We start from the raw sequence: 21,747 nt of genomic DNA on the forward strand, positions 1-21,747 counted from the left end.
TGTTGAAAATGAAATTGCCGAGTGCTCACTGGTCACCTACCCTCGCGGGAAAAATTAAGTGGACAGTAAGTAAACGAAGTAAATTAATTGCTCTAACTTCTCAAAATATATCCAAGTCGTGTGGTCTGATATTAAAAAAGTTATCGTCCTTTTAAAGCGGTTCACTGTATTTCAATTTAGAGGGTGCGTGAATAGAGTTGCCATCCGTCCGGCTTTTTCCCGGATTTGTCCTAGTTTTCAGTGCATCTGGAGACGTCCCGGGGGATTTTCTTTCAGGTTCCCGATTTTCCGATGTTAATCGCTCACACTTGCTCCACTATGGGTCATTCCACGCGAAATCGGACACTTTTTGGAGTTTGTTCGAATTTGAATATGTTGTAGCTTTTAGTAACCTATGAACGAACCACTGAAAGTATTCTCCGATCTCTCAAAAATTGTTGATTTTACAGACGTGTAAAACAAGGTGGCACCCTTTTTTCATTAAACTATAAGACCAGAACTAACAAACCGATGAAAATGAGTTTTTAGGAGCTAATAGTGAAAGCAATCAGAGCATCTGCTAAAAAAATGTTGTGAACAAATGCAATGTTTTCATAGCGGGAAACTTTTTAGAAAAGCGATCACTTTAAAATTGACGAAATTAAAATTATTTTAAGTGAACGCTGCACCACGATACAAAGCATCCACCATAACTCTTGAACCATAAGAGATATGGGGATGAAATTTGCCCTATAATTCGCAAATAAAAATGATTCCTATCTGCTGATAATTATCGTAACAAATATACATATATTGTCCGGGTTACAGAGGGAAAAGTCTGGAGTTTTTATGCCGTTCGCGATTTTATATAGATGGCAACCCAATACGTTAACAATTACATGCGTCAGCGTTTGTATAGTGTGTGTCTGATAATCTGATTAACAGAACGCGCTCCGCCTCGGTTCCCGGCTATTTACAAATACATTTCTGTTGATGTCGAAATTTTTCCCGCAATGGCAGGAATCATGCGATAATTCAGGTTCACAATCAGCGCGGATATGTGAGGTACGCGTGTTTGCTGGATGGAATCGTAGCTCCGGCCCGATGCTATTACCTGCAATTGCTTTCACTTATTGCAGGTGCACGGTTCCGGCGGCGCGCCGTTCCTGCGAAAAGGGAAAACCCTTCGAACACGAGTTTTCTTGAATCACCCTCCCTACAATCGCGCCATATCTATTACCGCAAATCCTCCCCCTAGCTCGATCATAATTTTCGAACGAATATCTTGGCCACTAAATCAACCGCTCTTGCCGATCAGGCAGGTCTATTAGAGCCCGAAGATTCCCGTCGTATTAACAATTCTTTGTGTTCGGCTACTACCTCCGAATCAATTTCTTTTCACCAGTTCCATTTTGCGTCGCTTACTTCGCAGGCTTAGGGAATTGTCTTTTTGTTAGAACGCGGATTTGATGCACTCGTGACGGGAACGAGCAGAGGTGCAATTTGACAGAATACAGAGATTGAAAGGTTTGAAGAAGATTGATACAGCGTCAATTATTCGAACTAATTGGGACCGAGGTGGTTCGGTAAATCGAATCGTTCGGGTAGTCGAACAGTTTTGAAATTTCGTATTAAATGCAAGAGTACTACTGCTGTAATTAGAAATGTGATATATATATTACTCGAAACATTTGTATGTATAATATCTGTATGTTTTTAACCGACTTCGAAAAATGAGGAGGTTACTCAATTCGATCTGTATATGCCTTTTTTTCTTCTATGTATGTTCACCGATTACTCCGAGATGGATGGACCAATCCGGACGAAACCTTCTGCATTTTGTAGGGTATGTCTACCGATTGGTCCCCTTTTTATTGCGAATAACACCGAAAAACCATCCTACGGTGTTCTACAAATTCTGCTCGTTCCACTCTTTGAGTGTGAAATAAAAAATTTTATAAAAAAAAATAAAACCGATTTCGAAAAAACGCACTTAAAAAATACACTAAAAGGTATGAAATAATTTCCATTTAATTTACGTGAATAGACACGAACTTAAATTCAATACAATCTTTTCGGAGGCAGCGCAAAATTGAAAATTTTCGACACTGGAAATTACGAAAAATCATTAAATTCATCTACATGCTTTCACATATTAATGTATCTTCTCTTTCCACTTACTGATTTCCAAGTCCACCATATTATGTATTAATGAAATCATAATCAGCAACATCTGTCATTTGGAAAATTTATATTAGTATTATTATTGTATTTAAGTTCGTGTGTATTCACATGAATTAAATGGAAATTGTTTCATACGTTTTAGTGCGTTTTTTCAAAGTCGGTTTAATTTTTTTTTATAAAATTTATTTTAGTACGCTCACACACTCGTTCTTCAACTTACTATGTTGGTACAACATAATAAACATAAAATTTTCAATGTCGCATGTTTTGTCTGATTTCTATATAGTCGTTCCTGGTAATAGCTAGAATTGTTTCCTATGATAAATCATCTTTTTACTACGTCCTCTTATTTCTCCCCATTCCATTAGACGTTCCGCCCTTCCTTCTCTTTATTTGATGTGCTTCTTATCTATGTTTCTTACCTTACAGTTTAACTAGAATACAGAGCAATCCAAACGTGTAAAAATATTAAATCATTAAATAAATACTAATTATTAAAAGTGACGATATGATCTTAAACAGTTTACAATACCATTATGATCGCTTTAAACAGGTAAGAAATTAATAATGATGTATAAAAACACATAGAAATTTTTATCTCTTTTCGTTATCTAGAAATAAATCGATATTTACATATTTTTGCTAAATATCGACTTACAATTATTGCAAGAAGAATTGAATTGCAAGAAGGTCTAGGTCCTCTCGTGTCCGGAGATCTCACTGTGATATTCGCATGTGTCTAAAATTACATTGCAGCTTCCTCCGAATGTCGATTTAACGATTAATTGGTCTGCTTTTAACGTGTCCGGCACGAGCTGTTAAATTTGGGATGTGTAGTGTGAGCAATGATGTGCCAGTTAAACTCTAATTTTACATCCGCGGTAACCACGATAGAAAATACCACAGTGGCTTATCGATCATGTTTAATAATTCGCAGTCCAGGTGACGACGGCGCATTTATTGCGGGGCCGAAAGGGTTCCCGCAATCAGTAAGGTAAAGGTCTTATAATATAATAACGTGAGCCTTAAACATTTCGCGTGTCGGTCATGTCAATGTGAAGACATAACATTCGTGATCTAGGTACAGTGTGCCACCGAACACGAGACACGCTATACTGTCGTTAAAGTGGTAATGCATTGCCCATTGTTTTATTCGCATGATCTTATTTACGCTGACTCGTCGTTTTCGGCATAGACAGCCAGCAGAGCGCGACTTATATTGCCGATCAGCCCCAATTTTGGTAGCATTGAAGTTGCCCCGCTCTCATACGATTTTCTTAGGATAAGCAAACACAAGTTCGTGACATCACCTGACGGTATATACAGTATTGTCACCATAAACGCATAAGCCTAGGGGGCATCTGTATGCGTTTATCCGAGACGGTTAGCTATTTTTTTGAGCTTCATTTTTTTGACTGCGACTCTTCGCGTCTCTTTCTTTCCCATACGCTGTCCTTCCTTGCGCCCGAAACGTTCATCGTCATTTAAATTTTAAACTGTGCCGGCGACTGCGACTATCCGCGTCTCTTTCTTTCCCATACACTGTCCTTCTTTGCGCCGAAACTTTCATCGTCAATTGAACCACTACACACAGTTGAAATTATATCGTGTTTGGTCTTTTTTTAATCAGACCACTGCCACGAATATATTGATGAAAGTTTCATAAAAAAATAAGTAATAATAAAAAAGATTAAATATTGGTGTTACATTGTGAGGACGCACGGGCCTTTACTCTGTGCCGACGACTGCGACTCTCCGCGTCGCGTTAGTACATAGTGGTTCACACTTTCACACCGCTATACCCGAGCCGAGATCAGATTACTAATGTGGAGGGGATATTTTTTCTGCGTTTATCTGCTACAGCTTTTATGCGTTTATAGAGGATTTACTGTACATACGAAAACTATTCGGAACCCTCATTTTCAATTTTCAATTTTCGATGTCGGATTCGTTATTAGCGACACCAGAAACCCTTGATCACCAACTTTCACAGATGTTGCGGCAGAATTTGTGTTTTCCAATTTGTTTTTGTAAACTGAAGTTTTTATTTAACCATTTAGGAACTACGTTTGATGTATCACGCGCAGCCTGGCTGCAAACACTCCCTTTCTGTGTCACTTCCGTATTTTCAGTATTTGATTGCAACATAAATAAGTTCGCTTGTATATCACATTTTATTTAAACGCGGTTTCTTTATTGACTAGTAGTGGATTTTTAATTTATAAAACTACATGGGGTTTCTTGTTAGCCACAGTGATACGCATTTGCTACGAGATATAACCGAAGTCTCAGGATTATATCATGTTTGCCATAGTTCATTCAGAAGAAAAGTGACATGAGTTTAAAAAAAAGGAAATTTTACAGGAGATTTGAAAATTACTTTATGCATTTATAGGAAAATTGAGTAGATGAAATTCAAAATTGTTGGAAAATTTTAAAAATTCAAGAGTCAATATATGATTTCTCCTGTATTAAAATCATTAAGGGAAGTGACAACATTCAATTTGATTTCTATTTCTTGCAATCGATGCAAACAATTTTCATTTTGCATAAAGATCGGCAGTCTCGTTTTAAAGTACACCACAATTTCTATATTCATTGTTACACTTGTTCTGGAAATATATTTTGAGTTGTGTTACTTTTTTCCTGGACGAACGAATATATGCTACAGAGTTTATGTTACAATATTGGTACATATGTAGCACACGCATGTACGATACAAATCGATGGAGGTACAAACCGCAGTAAGAGAGATCTAAATACAAATATGAACGATGGTCATATAAATGTAATAAGCTGTTATTAAACCCAATCTTTAATGTTTGCTACATAAAAGTACAATGCACGCACGTATATCGAAGATATTATATTATATCTATCGTACAAGCACCGAAAAAGATAAGACCCCATTGATTCATTGCATTTCTCGTTAACTCGCGAATAAAATGACTTTACTGGCTATAACTTGAAGAAATATTTGCCCACGCAATAATACAATTTACTTCAGCTTTCATTTTTGTTTTTGTTCGTCTAATACGCGTTATCTCGTGTCAAATATCAGTTCCGAGAAACATACTTCGCTTTCGATAGTAAAAATAATTTCCTTGGCCATTCGTTCCTTTCTGTTTCTTACTATTTCACTTATCGGAGGCGGACAGCACACGGCTCGTTACCACCCTCCAATGAGTACACTTTTAGTAGCAACAAAATCACACAAGTAGCTTTTTACCGAGGCGCGAGCACTTACGTTCTTATCAACGGCTGCCTTCGTTGACTAAATTGCCGCCCAGCCAGTTCCATTGCTAATGGCCGTGTTGGAACATCTTCAAAGTATTATTATAAGTAATGTTTTATTTCGGATCGGACAATTTTTAGAAAAGTCCGCTGATGTTTTATAGAACTGTTTTTGACGAGAACAAAAACAAGGAAAACCATAATAATATAACAGTAACAATATATTTTAATATTGAACAGAACGGTGTAGAATATTAAATCCGAATTAATCTAATTCGCGAATGTAATCGATTTCTTCTTGATACATTGAATATTCCTTTAATATGCAGAACGCTCGTAAGTTGATATTCTGATTAAAATAAAGACATTATCAAAGAAATTAGTAGACTGCGGATCTTTATGCAAAATAGAAATGTCTTGTATTAATTGCAACGAACAGTGGTTAAAAAACGTGGTAAAATAAATAAATTTCGTCCGTTAACGATTTAAATAAATCGCAAAGAATATTATGATGTTCTTTAATTCTTCCAATGTCGTCACTGCTGTTTATTTCACTTAACCAGTTATGCCATAAATGCATAAAATCCGCAGTTCATTATTTTCATCGTAAAGATTTAATAATTCTATTATCAAGTCTCCCCAGTCAGATTTTATTTCCTATCGATTCGATCATAAGTATTGGATTTTTAATTAAAGGAGCCAATTAGGCTACACGAAAATATAAATGTAGCAACCCGTAACTTGAAATAAGCCCTAACTACCCTTAACAAGTACACGATCTACCTTTTCGAGTCACGACACTTGCTACCCACTTACAGTGAGCACAGCCATGATGTATGAAAGTTTAGTCATAAAAGAAAACGATGCGAACTTCTTTTTTCTTCATTTCCAGTACCACCATATTTTACCTGACTTAATTATATTCAGATGTCGGGCTGCTATTTTGTTAATCAACGAAAGCTAATGATGTTTTCATTATGTTTGTATCGCAGTCGACGAAAGAAATCTTTTTCTCGAACTTTTATGAAACAACCAGCGAAATCTATTCGCACCTTTATGCAAATATGCGGATTCTTATCCGCGAACTATTTATAGTAAACGGTGTCGCAACTCAAGAAAATCTGTGAAAATGCCGGAATTTTTCATGTTATCGGCTCAGTGCACGTTTCGTAGTCTCTCAGAATAGCTTTTCTTACAGAAATAACATATGAAACGTGCAGTCGGTCTCGAAAATATTGGGACACAGTATAATAAAAAAAGACAGTGAAGTCTTGATCTAAGAAAACCCTCGAGTTCGTGCTGTTTCATTGTAGTTCTACTATATCTTGTGACCCCGCCCTAATATATAATAAATATAAATTTTCTTTTTCTTTTGAGAAATGATTGAAGACAACAAAGCTCTAATTGTTGAAAAAGAACGGTTGAAAAACAGCGCGCTAATATTCTCGCGCGTGATTCGCTAATTAATCGACGATCGGTGTTCTGCTGCGAGAGGAGAGGGGAGGAACGTAGTGAAAAAAGTACATAGTTGGTCGGGTTTGAAGCGAGCCCACCGCGGCCCGAAAACGGTTTGAGCTCGGCGTTCGAGTTTAACAAGATTGTCGCGTGCACATTGGTGCAAGGCGGCACGTGGATCGGCGCGAGTGTGTTCTCGCGGTTGAATTCTCGAGACGCGTCAGGGATCGAAGCCAAAAGCTGCAAGGATCGATTTCAATTTAGCGGCCGTTTAAGCGTGCACGCTCGTGGCTAACGAGCTTTCGAAAGTCGTAGATAGCCGACAAGTTGGCCTACACGGACAGCCGCGGCTCGAAACCACCCTTCGGAACTTACCGCAGTCAGCCGGCAAGCACCGCGAGCACACGTGTAACACGACACCGATAACTCCCTTACGTACCTATAGAATATAACTACATGCACGCCTGTACAGGCTGTTTCATAACACTCGGCCCGCCGGCGGAAAAATCCGCGAAACGAGTCCTTGTTGTTGAGATTGGCTGAAGATCCTCTAGAGTCTGATTGTGAGTCGTAGGCGGCCCAAACTTATTTGACCTACCTGACCCACCCTCTTCACCAAAGACGTTGATTAGCACACCATAAGAATCTACAGTTTTGTCTCGAGAATAGAACATTTTTATCCCCTCTTTTTTCTTTTGAAGTTGTTGCTGTTTGCTGTTTCACAACACTCGGCGCATCGACAGAAAAATCCGGGAAACCACTCCGCGTCCTTGTTGTTTAGATTGGCTGAAGATCCTCTAGGACCTAGGTCCTGTAGAGTCTAGGTCATAGGCGCCCAAATTTATTTGATCTACCTGACCTACCCTCTTCACCGACGTCGTTGATCAGCGTACTCTAAAAATCTACAGTTCGGACTCGAGAATAGTATATGTTTATCCCCTCTTCTTTCTTTTCAAGTTGGTCGTTCCACAACATTCGGCCCACCGACAGAAAAATCCGCGAAACCACTCCGAGTCCATGTTGTTCAGATTGGCTGAAGATCTAGGACCTAGGTCCTGTAGAGTCTAGGTCAGTGGTGGGGGGGGCGAACCTATGACAGGCGGGTCAGATACTGACCCACGAAGGCTTTGTAAGTGACCCACGCGTTTATTGTAATAATGATCTGCAACAGTTAAAGGTATAAATCAAAAAGGAAACTAAAACCTTTTCTTGATTATTTCAAAAGTGAGAACCGAAAAGGTTCAATTGTCAACTTTATCTTTTAACAAAATGTTTGATGTTTCCAAATAATTGGCACCCGTTCCCCCCTCCCCCTTCTAATTGAAGCCACTGACGTATGACCCACGGGCTAGTATTTAAAAAAGAAATAAAAATAATTGACCCACTCTTGAAAAAGGTTCGCCATCACTGATCTAGGTCATAGACTTCCAAATTTATTTGACTTACCTAACCTACCCACTGCAAAAGACGTTGATGGTACGTCATATTCTATCCTTCTCACATGTACCCAGTCAACGATAAATCGCTATAAAATATAAAAACACGCATGCGTGTACAGGTTCTTTCATAAAAGTTGATCTTCCAAAAGAAAAATGTTCAGCCAAAACGTCCTAGACCACCTCCGTTGAAAAGATCCACTTTCCTCTTTTAACTCTTGTGAAGAGCACACATGCAATGCTACGCGAAATAAATCCTTCACGTAGAATATAACTACACTGATGCTTGTATAGGTTGTTTCATAATACTTCGCTCATCAAAAGACAAATGCTCGGCAAAAGCGCTCTAAACCAACCTTGTTATGAAGATTCTCTGGGCCGTCGCGATCTTCTTCTTCCTGCTCCTGTACAGAGCACTCGTATAACAAGAGAACGATAAATCACTGTGAAATATAACTACATGCACCCCGGTACAGGTTGATTCATAACACTCGGCCAGCCGAAGGAAAAATCCTCGGTAAAAGCAAATGCGATTTTCCTCTTTCTGCTTTTGTACAACGATAAATCCTTTGTCCGTAGAATATTACTCCAGGAATATTTTTGACCTTGTATGACCTTTCTTCTTCACCCAAGCTTTTATATGACATTAAAAAGCGCACATTGCATTTAAGAAACTGGAGGCCATCTGCAGACTTCACCTTCACCTTCAAAAAATTGGTATACCTACTGTAAGTTCTTCCATTTTTTTGGAATATTATTTACGAGAAAAACGCTGGTCCAATTTACCGCGGACACCCTATATATTCATTGTACGTTCAATGTCAAGTACCAATCAAATACAATGACCAGGTTGGCCAAAAAGTAACGTCGGAAGTACCTGTTCCAGTAAGTGCCAGATACGAATCTTAATGCAGGATTTTGATATCCGTACCATTACAGCAATATCTCGTGTAGTACACAATATAACGTGGATTATTTTCAATTAGGCTTTTGAGATTAGATCGTTATCGATCTCGATGAGTTTATCAGACCGTTTATCATCGGTAAGACTGAACTTCCCATCACGAAACGTTTCGAACCATCTCTCGGCCAGTCGTTCACGCACAGCGGAAAAAAAGTAGAAAAGTATAATTGCATGAAAATCCCTCCTCCTTGCTGTTCACTTCTAATTCAATACAGGGTGTCCCATTTCAATCGACTCAGTCGAATATCTCTGAAACTGCTGAAGACACTAAAAAATGTTTCAGACAAAAGTTAAACGGTATAAGGGGGCACACTTTCCGATGTAGATATCTTTTTTCTATGCGGACGCGTAGAGGTCGTATGAAGGTCAACTTTGTTTTTTTTAATGGAATCGTGTATTTTTTAACCCACTAGTCGATGCTACTCGTTATTCCCTACATAAAAGTACGGTGTCGCTTATGGCAAAAAATTATTAGTTTAGAAGAAATTTTCATTTTCATCGAAAGTACATGATTAATTTCGTTTCAATTTAAAAGTACGTAACCAACAAAGGTTGAAGTAGCTATACATACGGTAACTAGAGCCAGAAAGCTTTTCTCTCCGTCTAAATAAATAAATTTCTTTGCTTGCATAAAAGCTTGCATAAAACAGTCCCCGAATATGGTAGTCCGAATAAATATCGTCCACGAATATCAGAGTACAATGAAATCTTTCTAAAGTAAACGTTTAAATCTCGGTTGTTGAACATACGTTGTATAAATGATTGAGAATCGTTCATTATTAGAACATCAGAAACCACCTCCTACGAAAGAATCCGACGTTTCTTATTAGCCAATCCGGTACCCTTACATCTGTAGAGGCCGTTTCACAGAAATGGGCCCGCCGAAAGGAAAAACTCGGCAAGAGCAGTCGAGGCTATTCTTGTTGTTCATATTGGATGAAGATTCGCTGGCTCTTGGCGGTTTTCCTCTTTCGGTTCGCGTATGTACAGTAACTCGCAAAAGTGTCTCTACAGAAAGGTGAAAGGTTTCATTCGTTTGTCGTATACGTATATATGTAAAACATTAGCGAAATATTGAAATGAAAGCTCTCGAACATCAAAATTTTGTTCACTAAAAAGATTTACTTCGGTGTAACATTATCGCGCAGTGCGTATATTTCATCTGTGTGTGCGAGAACTTTCGCGAGCCACTGTACTCGCGTTTCATCTTACGAACCCAGTTAGATTTAACCGGAGTTAACTTTAAAAGCTACGCTGATCAAACACATTGAATACCGGCCATTTGTTTACAAAAGTACGTACATATTCTTTCTTTCACTTTACTTGAAAGACGAATTTTTAGCATCATTTTCAATTCGCGTATCGAGTTCGTGTCCGCGTTGGTATTGTTAATAGGAACTTTCGAGTGCGTTTTTACACTCTGTGTGTTTACTAAGTAAAACCTAGCAATTAACCCTTTGCACTCCGAATTATTTTTCAATTTTGTTGCCAACAACCCCCTACTATTTTAAGTGTTTCATTTGAAATTTACATCAAAAGACAGTACCTTGACTGCTACTTGTTTTAAACAATTTTGGTTATTATTATATTAAATATAGCTCTCAAACTTTGTTGTCATTTATATTTGTGAAACTTCTATTTGTTTTTAACTGAAAAATAAGACTGAAATAAATGAGGGAAGAACCAAACACATATAAAAAACACGTTTTGCAAAGGGTTAATGAGTGAACATTCAACGAGTAAGCAAACGAATCGAATGTTTTGCGAGTACATATATTGTGCAGTTTATCTATATTTATGAACACTATGCCATTGGTCTACGGCTTTGACAGTAACACTTTACGAAAGCCTAGAGTGCAACATCCCTGAGGATATCCAGTGTTTGAAAAGGACTATGAGCATCGTTAGCGATATGGCACATCTTGTGCATCAGGTTTCGATACTTTTTTCCTGGACGGTAATCCTCGTACTCAAACTAAGAACCGGAGGGAAGAAAAGAAGAAAATCCTTGAGTTTATTAGCGAATGTTTCATCTCGCTGAGCATCTAATACACTTTAGTTCTCAGCTATCGAGAGCACTTTTATCGAAGCTTGAAACAAATTCTATTATCGACAATGATGGAGGTGAAGTTTTTCAGTCAGGGAAAGGATTGCTCTAACGTATTTGCGGTGTTTGACAATTTCATTTAGAATATATCTATTGTCATTGTAATGATAATACATTGTATAACAAAAATAATAACAAATTGTAATAATAAACGAATTAAATCAATTGATTAAATGAATTAATCAATGAATTAAATACAAGTTTGTAGACCGGGCAATTCTGATGACTAATTTGTGGTACCATTTTCTCTGACTCAAAGCTGTTGCACTGTGCATGTTTCTTGTAAGGGTACCAACAAACATTGTCTAACGAACAACGGAGTCTTTGTCGTATAAGCAGATCAACAGCTCAGGTAATAATACCGGTGTCCAGCGAAGCAGTCTTTACCTGAATGCGAAGCAGAATACGTGTACAGCTACTTCAAGCATAATCTACCACCGCAGTTGGAAATTAATAGATTCATCCGGATCAGCATTTAAAAATTAAAGTGATCCTGCACAGGCTGATCGTTTTTCTCTACAGTGATCTCTGGTGATCTCTCTTCTGCATTTCTGTATTATATTTTATAAATATTCCGATAACTATATAAGTAGACTGCAGATCTTTTTATTCAACTATAAACTAGAATATAAAATATCTATCTATATAAAATATCTTCTAAAAAGGCTACTACCACAGAAATAAGGTTTCATTGGATTCTAGTTTCTCCAAATTCGTCTAAAAAAATTGCAAATTGCATTAACATCCGCAGTCTCATTATAAGTCCCTATCAATCAATCGAAAAATTGGCACCACATTTTTTTCCGTAAATCGCTAAAAAAGGTTGAAGAGAAGTGAATTTCAGTCGCGGACGGCATTATTAAGATAAAGGATCCCACATCTACGTTTGCACAGCTGCTTCTTCCTGAAAAACAACTGTGTTAAGGATGAAATTTCGTGGCTGACCAGGCCACAGACGTACTGGGCTTTGTCTGATTAAAGTGAAACACCCTGTACGTAGGTATATACAATACTGCCGTGTACATAGATACATCGTAAGATCCCACGGTGGCAGGCATTGTTAACGTCTAGAAAGGATAAGAGCACCGTGGAAGGTGGCCAGGGACTGTTTTACTGCTTTTCCAACAGCGGTGGCGGCGAGTCGATGGAATGGCGTGCGGTTCTCCTTTCAAAGATTAGAGGGAGCGTGTAGGCAGCTGCGAGAAACGAATTTACGTTCGGCAGGTAGATTGCACATTATGGCCGCCATTTTCTGCGGGCATGGTTTCCGCGTGCCTGGAACCCCCTGTTCTTCGTTCCCTCTTTTCTCTCTCGAACGATTGACTCCCTAATGTCTCTGAATGAGATATCACGTCGATTAGAACGTTCTCCATTCCTTTCGATTCCGAGCGATCCGTTCATCATTCCGTTACCTCACTGATTCCAATATTTGATCAGTGGTCAATCGTTCTGATATTTCCCTGGTCTTCTAATTCCCTCGCCAGACTTCATGTGAATTCGAAACAGACGCGTTTGTTGCAATTTATTTGACACCAGATTTTATTCATCTGCAATTAGACCGCGAATTTTTATACGAAATGAAATTTTCTTCCAAGATACCCACTGGATTCCTAAGATTAAATTTATATATATTTATATAAAAAAGTGAAGTTCAGCCAATAGAAATGTATTTATCTTTTTTTACCTTTTAATTATCTTGTACATTAAAAAATAATATAACAATGTATTTAAGTTCTTCTTGGAAATATCTTTACACTTTTGTATTTGACCTATTCATTTTTATGATAAACGCATATGGGAGATAATTGTAGTAATAAGTACCTAGATGCGGGAATCGGAATGCTCCAGTGAAGGTGTCGAGTAACTGGCACGAAAAAAATATAAAATCAGCCTTTTATTCGCATAAAATCTCTTCGTCGCTACAGAATCTCTTAAAAATACCATTGTACAGGCACGCGTTTCGAAAAAACTACAGCGTAAGCGTATCTGCAGTTTCAACGTTTCACAACTCGAAATCCGCTGGCGGATCCATTTATTCATAAAAAGTAAAATTCCCGGCTGGACAAAGACGGGCGCAAAATTCGGAAAACGTTGTAATAGTAACAGAAACGTAACGGTACCGTGATCCCAGCGGAACAAATATAACATAGACTTTTATACTTTGCAAACAACGTTTTCTAGGAACCGAGGCTGCTAAGAAGAATATGGGAGACCGGGATCGAAAGTAACAGGGGGCGGAAGTAACATTGTAAAAACAATTCGAAATTTATTATCGCCATTGCCGCAAATTTTTGATAGGCGATGCAAAGTATAATTGACATACAATCGCTCACAAAAATATTGGGACACAAATATTGGGACAAAATTGCAATAGATCGGAATTGTAGAAAAAATACTAAAAGTTGCATTTCACAACTTTTATGTGGGCCTATATTGAAAATGTAAAAAATACTTTTAAATTTTGTAGATCTGTGTCAATTAAACATATTCTGAAAATTTCGTCAAAATCGGTCGACGTTGCAATGAGCTACAAACGTTTAAAAATGGTGAAAATTGCAATTTGTCACGATTTTCGGTCTATAACTGCAATAAATCTAAGGATTCTTACATCTTCCAATGCCTGTCGTTTTTTTTCCCGCAACAACCGATTCGATGAAACTTTCTCAGTGCACATAATTGACACAGATCTACAAAATATACTTTTTAAATTTTCACTATAGGCCCATATGAAAAAGTTGAAAATGCAACTTTTAATATTTTTTCTACAATTCCAATCTATTGCAATTTTTGAAAAAAGTTCAAATCGCATGGTCCAATATTAAAAAAGTTATCGTCTTTTTAAGAGTGTCCCAACATTTTTGTGACCGACTGTATTCCCCTGCTCTAATTATATAGATGCGCAATTTAGTGTATATTGAGTGTAGAAATATTAAGCTCACGTCTCCTTTTTCAATCAAGTACTAACTTAAACATTTACAATAAATTATCCTAAAGCACTATACACATTGACATAACATTTTCTTAACAACAACGTTCACCAAAAAATCATGTAACCCCTTAAAAAAAATATATTGCGTTACTATCGACCCCATGCCGTATTACAACCGCCCCAGGGAAGGTACGATACTTTCTTCAGACTCCATATTTTATTAATAAGTTGGATATTACTTGTCGTAAAGCGACGCTGCTGCTGGTGTAACTCAATGACGTCAGATACAGTGACTGACAAAAATATCAGCCCACTGTTTCTTTTTGACATTCTTGTTCCAGTGCATATTCTGACATGCACATATGAAATGTAAAACAGTAGGAAAATTTGAAAAACTCATGACTTTATCATGTTAAAATTTTTAAAGAATTGTCATTCTCTCTAAATATTGTTAATCTCTCCAAATAATGTGCATTCTCTCAAGATATTAAACTTAACATAATGAGAAGCAGCATGCAATTTAGAATTTGTTACTTTTTCATTGCTCTTTAGAGTGTCTCTTAATTTGCCAACCAACATAGCTACGCGAGATTTTGCTATGAAAATATTCTCTCGAACAATACGAGGTCGGATGAATCTGAAGTGTAATCACGAAAGTTTGAAGTACGGTTAAAAAAGAATTGAAAAATACAGACGGAAATTGTTTATACGCAAATTGATTCGCAACAAGCGTCGAAATTTTCGAAGGAAAATCCACGGGTTATCCGCGGTAGCACCGTGACTCTCGATCGCAATTCAAACTCAAAAATTGGGTGAAACTGCAGAACAGTTACCTACCCTCCGGTTTCGATGATTTTTTGATATGTTAAAAATCTCTAGATTTTGAACAGCTTTTTCCCCTTGAATGTCAGTAAGTCTAAATTATAAAAAAACAGCGAAGGCAATGGAATAAACAAAAAATGCAACACAATACAATACAATAATTTATATAAATTGTTATTTAAATATAATACAGAACAACGTAATATAAAATATATTAATACATGCAATAAAACAAAACGGATTCTAGAATAAATATATCAATAGAAGCAATAGAACACCAAAATACCACGAAGAATATACATACAATGTGTTTGGTTTATTTTGAATCGTTCAAATATCTTAAAAAAATATGATGGATACGAAAAACTGTTTCAAAATTTATTTCTAATCGTTACGAAACATTTTTCATGTATTTTTGCTTTGCTTAAATTATTGTGAGTCTCACCGATACCCCTCGCTGGCTCGGTCATCGAGCGTGTTTACCGCTTGACAGAATGTTGACAGTTACGGTGGAGATCTTTTCGTCAGTTACAAACGAATATCTCGGAAACTAATATACGAAGGAGAAAGTTGTTCAAAATATCCGTTTGTACAGGGTGTCTCGAAATCATATATCGCGGACACCATAGCGCGATTCTACACCCCCGATTTAGTTGATGTTGGATTATCAACAAGTTACCAGCACAATGAACTTATTGTTAGTTGTCAAAAATGAATCAACGATCTCAGAATCGTATTCTTAAACAGAGATTACGAAGTATCGATGGAACGTTCTCAGAAGTATACTTTCTTTGAAGAGCCGAGCTGTGGGTGGCTAACCTAAACAGTTTGGAGATACGAAGGGACTCTGGTTTCCTTTCTGGGAGTTCCAACGGTTCTTTTTCTTCATAGAGTCAGTCGAAGCTAAGACTAATCGTTTGGTAAAGAGCTTCCTCCAGCGCCGTGAAATGAAGACTAATTTTTACATTGAAAGTACCAGTGTGCATCCATTTACATCCATATCCAATAGTCGAAAACGACATAAGGAATCTCCCGCAAAATTGACCTTGAACGTGAAAAACAAGGTCAAAGAAAACAAAATTTTTTTAAAGATTTTTACCGTTTTTCACCGTTCAAGGTCAATTTTTCGGGGGTCCCTTATGTCATTTTCCGTGTCCGCGAAATATAAATTTCTGATACCCAGTACAAGGTATCAAAGAATCATCGAAAATCGGATATCGGTTCTTCAGCTTCGCAATAAATGATTACTGTCGACCCGGGTCCCCGTTCCGCAGCAGCGCAGCGTTCACCGAGTAATCACGGAGTGGAACATTTGTTCCACGGAGGCCGCATCGTTTGATTGTTTCGCCAGTCCTCGCGTGGGCACACGGTCGCGGGTCGGCGAGGAATTATGAGGATTGTGCTTCGGAAACTGACAAAAGTAGCGGAATTGCTTTCAGTCGTTGGATCATCCCGTCGTGTCGCGAAATCCCACGGAGAGGGGACGCTTTTCAGGTCGTCGTCGTCGCGGAGAACTCGGCGGACCGTGTCTCGCGCCGCGACGCCAAGTAAATCGCAGAAAACGTCGCGATGATATCCCGATGAAAGGAATTCGACGGGAAACGGGGAAACATCCGCGCCGATCCCTTTCTACGGGCAACGCGTGTGTCGAATTGAAAATGAACGGCTCCCGACAGGGCCCGCCGACGCGACCTTCGGGAATAGAGGTGCATTCGTGTTCCAACATGTCGTCGTCGTCGCCGTCGGCATTCTTCGTGTATCAACGCGTGTACCTTTCTGCACGTGCGAGACAAAGCCCGGTCATATCTTTTCTTCCGTGATTCATTCTACCCCTCCCTTCTATCGGCGCGGCTTCCTTCTGCCGATGACGTCGTCGGACGACTTCCGACCGATCGAACCGCCAGGACGACCATGCTACTGGCCGGATGTGTACCGACCGATCAAAAACACGTAACACTCGTCGCACACTCGGACAGGCTTCGTCGAATTCGGCAGCACCGTGTTGTTGTCGCTGCACGCGTGGCAGAAGATCTTGCCGCAGTTGCGACAGTGGTGCTGAAACAGAAATGATCGATCGCGATCGTTAGACTGCCGATCTTTTGGCAGGGGTTAAGACCGGAGACCTAACCCTTTGCACTCTGAATTATTTTTCAATTTTCTTGTCAACAACTCCCTACTATTTTAAGTGTTTCATTTGAAATTTACCTAAAAGGACAGTTCCTTGGCTGCTACTTATTTTAAACAATTTTGTTTACTAATTATATTAAATATTACTCGAACTTTGTTGTAATTTATATTTGTGTAGCTTGTGTTTGTTTCTAACTAAAAAATACAACAATTAAATAAATAAAGGAAAAACCAGTTTTATTTAGATTCCTCTTTTTCTGATGTCGAGTCACACCCGACACAGGAGTGCAAAGGGTTAATGATATAATTTTGACACTTATAAAGACTGGGGAGGCGGGGGAGAGCATAATACAGACCAATGTGTAATATTTGATCTTGCAATATTGAACCTACGAAAGTATATGTATAGTGCATAGAGATGAAAGCTAAAAATTAATATTTAACGACGTTATTAACTTTCTTTTAGATAGAACACAATGATTCAAAAGCTAATTGGTAGTCCTTAAACAAAGTTTTAACTGCACCATGTACGGTTAAATTTTTAAAAAATTCACTTCCACTCAATTTTGTTCGAATCTCTTCACGTTTTAATAAAATTCTCTTCTCGCACTTCCATCTATCCAACGGCTGACGTGAAAAATTTTAAAAAATAGATACTACTCGTGTTGCTTGCCAATTGATGTTGACAAATTGTCACGAGAATAAGATAACAATTTATGAGAAGAATATGCGAAGAGTTCGTCACTTCCAATAATATTTAGACGTTAAACATCATCAGAAAGTACACGATTTTTCACGGTACGGAGGACAGTATGTTTTTCAGCGTCAATTTTTAAAACTGTTCTCACTATACGGATATGAATAATTGCAGATAAAAAAGCCGCATCGAATATTTTTTCTGAAAAACATCTCGCGGAAAAATTTCATAAAAATCGGAGCGTTACGGTTGACTGATACCCGTCGCGAGTGTGTGGAACAGATACGAGAAGTAAATGAAGATCCAACTATTTTTATGCGCCTTTCTTTTGCACGTAGAGTGGGTAATTATGCTTTTTTATTTCCAGTAACATTTTAGACGTTCCAATAACTTTATGCGTATGCATATATAATATACATATATATTTTTGGAGTCAATGTCAACTTAAGGTCAACTTAAGGTCATTATATTATAGGTCGCTGAATTCGTCCTTCTATGGGTATTTTTGAAAAAATTCAAGGCCACCTTGCTATCTCAGAAAACATGGGAAAAATCTAATTGCAACATTTTTTTATACAACTAATAGATACCGAGTGATTTTAGATAGTAGTTTTTATTGACTCATCCTGTATGTATATAACTTTTTATTGTAACAGAGCTTCCCATGAAATACAATGCGAAAACGTCGAATGAGAAATGATAAGTCCCATCGTCCAATGTAAATTAGATCTATGGATCAGCAAAACCTCTTACGTTATAACAGCCTTTTCCCGCAGAACGCAAAAGATATGGAAATATCATTAAACTTGATTGAGTATAATAGTGTTAACGACTTTTCGGGCGCATATCGTAGCCAAAGTTTCTACACTGTTACGGCAGATAGAATGGGGAATAGATTTGGCTTTTGAAGCGGAATTGGACAACTCTGACCTAGATTTTTCTAGACACCTTCTGCAGCCTCCATTTTAAAGAAACACTCTACTTACTTAAGGCAATTTCTTCTCCTATCTTTGCCGAACATTGCTCTATCCTCTTATCCGTGATCGTATTATTTCTCCATATTGGAATAATGCAGTTGCGGAACGTCTGCACGTGTGTGTGTGAAATAAATAAATGAGAGACGAATGAACATATCGAAAAGAAAGGGACCCCTCGACAACGTATAGACAGTCATCTTAATTGTTTATATTGATACAATTTATAATTCTGTCCATAATTGCTCTTACAATACCATTAAAGTTTCATTTTCTTTTTCTATTCTAACATAACAGTAAAACCATTTTTCTCAACGAATTGCACTCAACAGATTACTACAAAAGTAATAATTGCATTAACTAGAAGATGAGATTTTTCTGTGACACCATGTAGAATATTTCCTCCCTTGAGAAAAGTCCACGAGAACAAACAAACTGTAATAACATTAGAATCTTAAATAACACTATGTAACCACCACTGTAAATTTTTGTTGTATTCTTTCTAGGGACAACCCTTTTAAATAATTTGAACAACACGTCCAAGAAGAAGGGTATACCCTAATAAAATGGATAATAATGACCTATGTCTCCTATTTAAGTATGTACGGAAATTCTAAAAAAAATCGGACAGATGTCAAACTCTCAGCTACATATACTGCAATTAATTCGAATTTTTAGATCGAAAATCCTGGCTGTAAGAAATCAAAAAAGTATCAATCTAACTAATTCGAATGGGTTCAACATACATTCCACATAATAGCTCTTTAACTCTGCAAACACCCTATTAAAATTGCACCCTGCGGACGTTGTGTATCAGGGGTGATACAGAAAACACGTGGAACGAGTGCGGAAAAGTTTCATGCGCGCCAAGTTTCTGGGAACAATAATTATTTTCTAATTGCGCGCAATTACGAAAGTTGAACATTTAGCACGCAAAGGCTGGGAATCGCATCTGGACGAATCGTTATACACGGAGCACAAAACAGTTTAACATTCCAATTAACGGTTTCCCTGGTAAAATCGCATTTTTAAAACCTTCTGGCGTGTTCGCATGAGACGCATCGCTTCTGACACTGTACCCTACCATTGTTTATTCAAAATTCTTGTGGGATCGACAGACACGACAAAATTATTTTAAAGGCATTCATCAATTGTAAGAGACATTCTTCCGCGCGAGCGTTGCGACATTTACCAACTCCCCCGAATATCTTTTGAAGGTATAATACGCATAATTCATTCATTTAGTTGTTATGCTTTCAATCCATTCGTTAATTCTTTTAGTCGTCACTGAATAAATAAATTGCAATATAATTTTAGCGTGACTTGCGTAAATTACTTATTTCCTCATTATCCAATGGTTAACTGTATTACTGTCTGCAGTAGTTTGGGCCATTCAATTACTCAGTTTATTGCCGAATTAATTAAATAAATTGCTGCTAAAAAGATTCTACACGAAGTGTCTTTAAAAACATTATCAATAATGATGCCGAGGGTTGAACAGCTGAAAATGAGTGAAAGCTGTTTCATATTGCAATATACAGTGAGGGACGAAAGTATTCGTACACCCTTCAAAACAGAATGACTTTTTTATAATTGTATCAAACGGCCTGATTTTTTATAATCAGTTAGAAGCATTGGTTTACGAAATGATGTGCAAAGAAGATTTTCCAAAAATTATAATCTACAAGGATACAGGCAAAAATAAAAAAGGCATTTTTGATAACTTTTTATTTGGGCCCTTAATGAAAATTTATATGTTATACTCATGCTGAAAATTTCATCGAAATCGGTTGACGCAGGAAAAAACGACACGCATCGAGATGTACGATTCTGTGGATTTTAAGCAGAAACTGATCAAAAGTCATGTAACGCCACGATTTTACCATTTTTAACCGCTTGTAGCTCGTGTGTATGTTAATCGATTTCAATGAAATTTTCAGCACGTGTACAACTAACATTGATCTACAAAACACACTTATATTATTATTTATTTAATGCTTTAAACCAAGTATAGTTTTTTAGAACATACTTGTATTTTAAATTTTCACAATAAGGGCCCAAATAAAATAGTTTTAAAAAAAGCCTTTTTTATTTTTGCATGTAACCCTGTAAATTATAATTTCTGGAAAATCTTTTTTGCATATCATTTCGTAAACCAATGCTTGTAATTGATTACAATAAATCAGGTCGTTTGGTACAATTATAAAAATAGTTATTCTGTTGTAAAGAGTGTACGAATACTTCTGTCCCTCACTGTATGTATTCAGAGAAGAGCCAGCTCGGTTACATATTCGAGCGTTCTCCCACATGTTAGATTAAATGAATTTTACACGGGAATCAAAATTATTTCGTTAAAGTGCACAGCTTGAAATATCCATCGGCCGGGATGAAAATTCAAGAACTGTCAATTTACATTATTACCGTTGATTTCGTCGAGGGGGTCGGTCCCGATTTTATCAGGACATCAAAAACGATCGTTCCGCGGGCTGTCTACGTGGGCAGACAGCAATAAAGCTTTCAATCAAAGTGATATATCGCGTCATCGTCGATCCCATTTTCATTTACACCCCGGCAATCGCAATATTTTGCCAGGACCATTGACACAGAACGGTTACGCCGCCGTGGAAAAACGCATTTTTCTTTTTTTCTTTGTTTTTTTAACAACCGTACACAGAGTGTTACCCGCGACAAAGAAGAGGGAAGCTCTGCAACGTGGCTGGCAGTTACAGATTACGTTCGCGGCGCGCAAGCGGAAAAAAGTTCACCGGCTTGCACCTGAAGCTGGCACGCGGTCTGTGTTGGTCCACCGGGGCTTTTTCGCTCGCCCCGCCATGCGATT

The 21,747-nt window shown here is 37.7% G+C and overlaps 2 protein-coding genes across 3 annotated transcripts in view; both read right to left on the bottom strand.

Moving 5' to 3' along the window:
* The window catches only part of LOC143210875 (neurotrimin), a 230,709-nt gene that overhangs the window by 177,657 nt on the left and 31,305 nt on the right, over positions 1–21,747 (bottom strand). The window lies entirely within an intron of this gene.
* LOC143210874 (RUN and FYVE domain-containing protein 2) overlaps positions 13,048–21,747 on the bottom strand; it is a 39,733-nt gene continuing 31,033 nt past the window's right edge. The window contains exon 12 of one of the 2 annotated variants that reach the window (XM_076428112.1): positions 13,048–17,165. In XM_076428112.1, the coding sequence (XP_076284227.1) occupies positions 17,025–17,165 (141 nt within the window). In that variant the 3' untranslated portion in view covers positions 13,048–17,024. The remainder of the gene's footprint in view (positions 17,166–21,747) is intronic. The other variant, XM_076428111.1, reaches the window with a different exon arrangement.

The sequence above is a fragment of the Lasioglossum baleicum genome, chromosome 7 (assembly GCF_051020765.1).
Source record: "Lasioglossum baleicum chromosome 7, iyLasBale1, whole genome shotgun sequence".
Lineage (NCBI taxonomy): Eukaryota > Metazoa > Arthropoda > Insecta > Hymenoptera > Halictidae > Lasioglossum > Lasioglossum baleicum.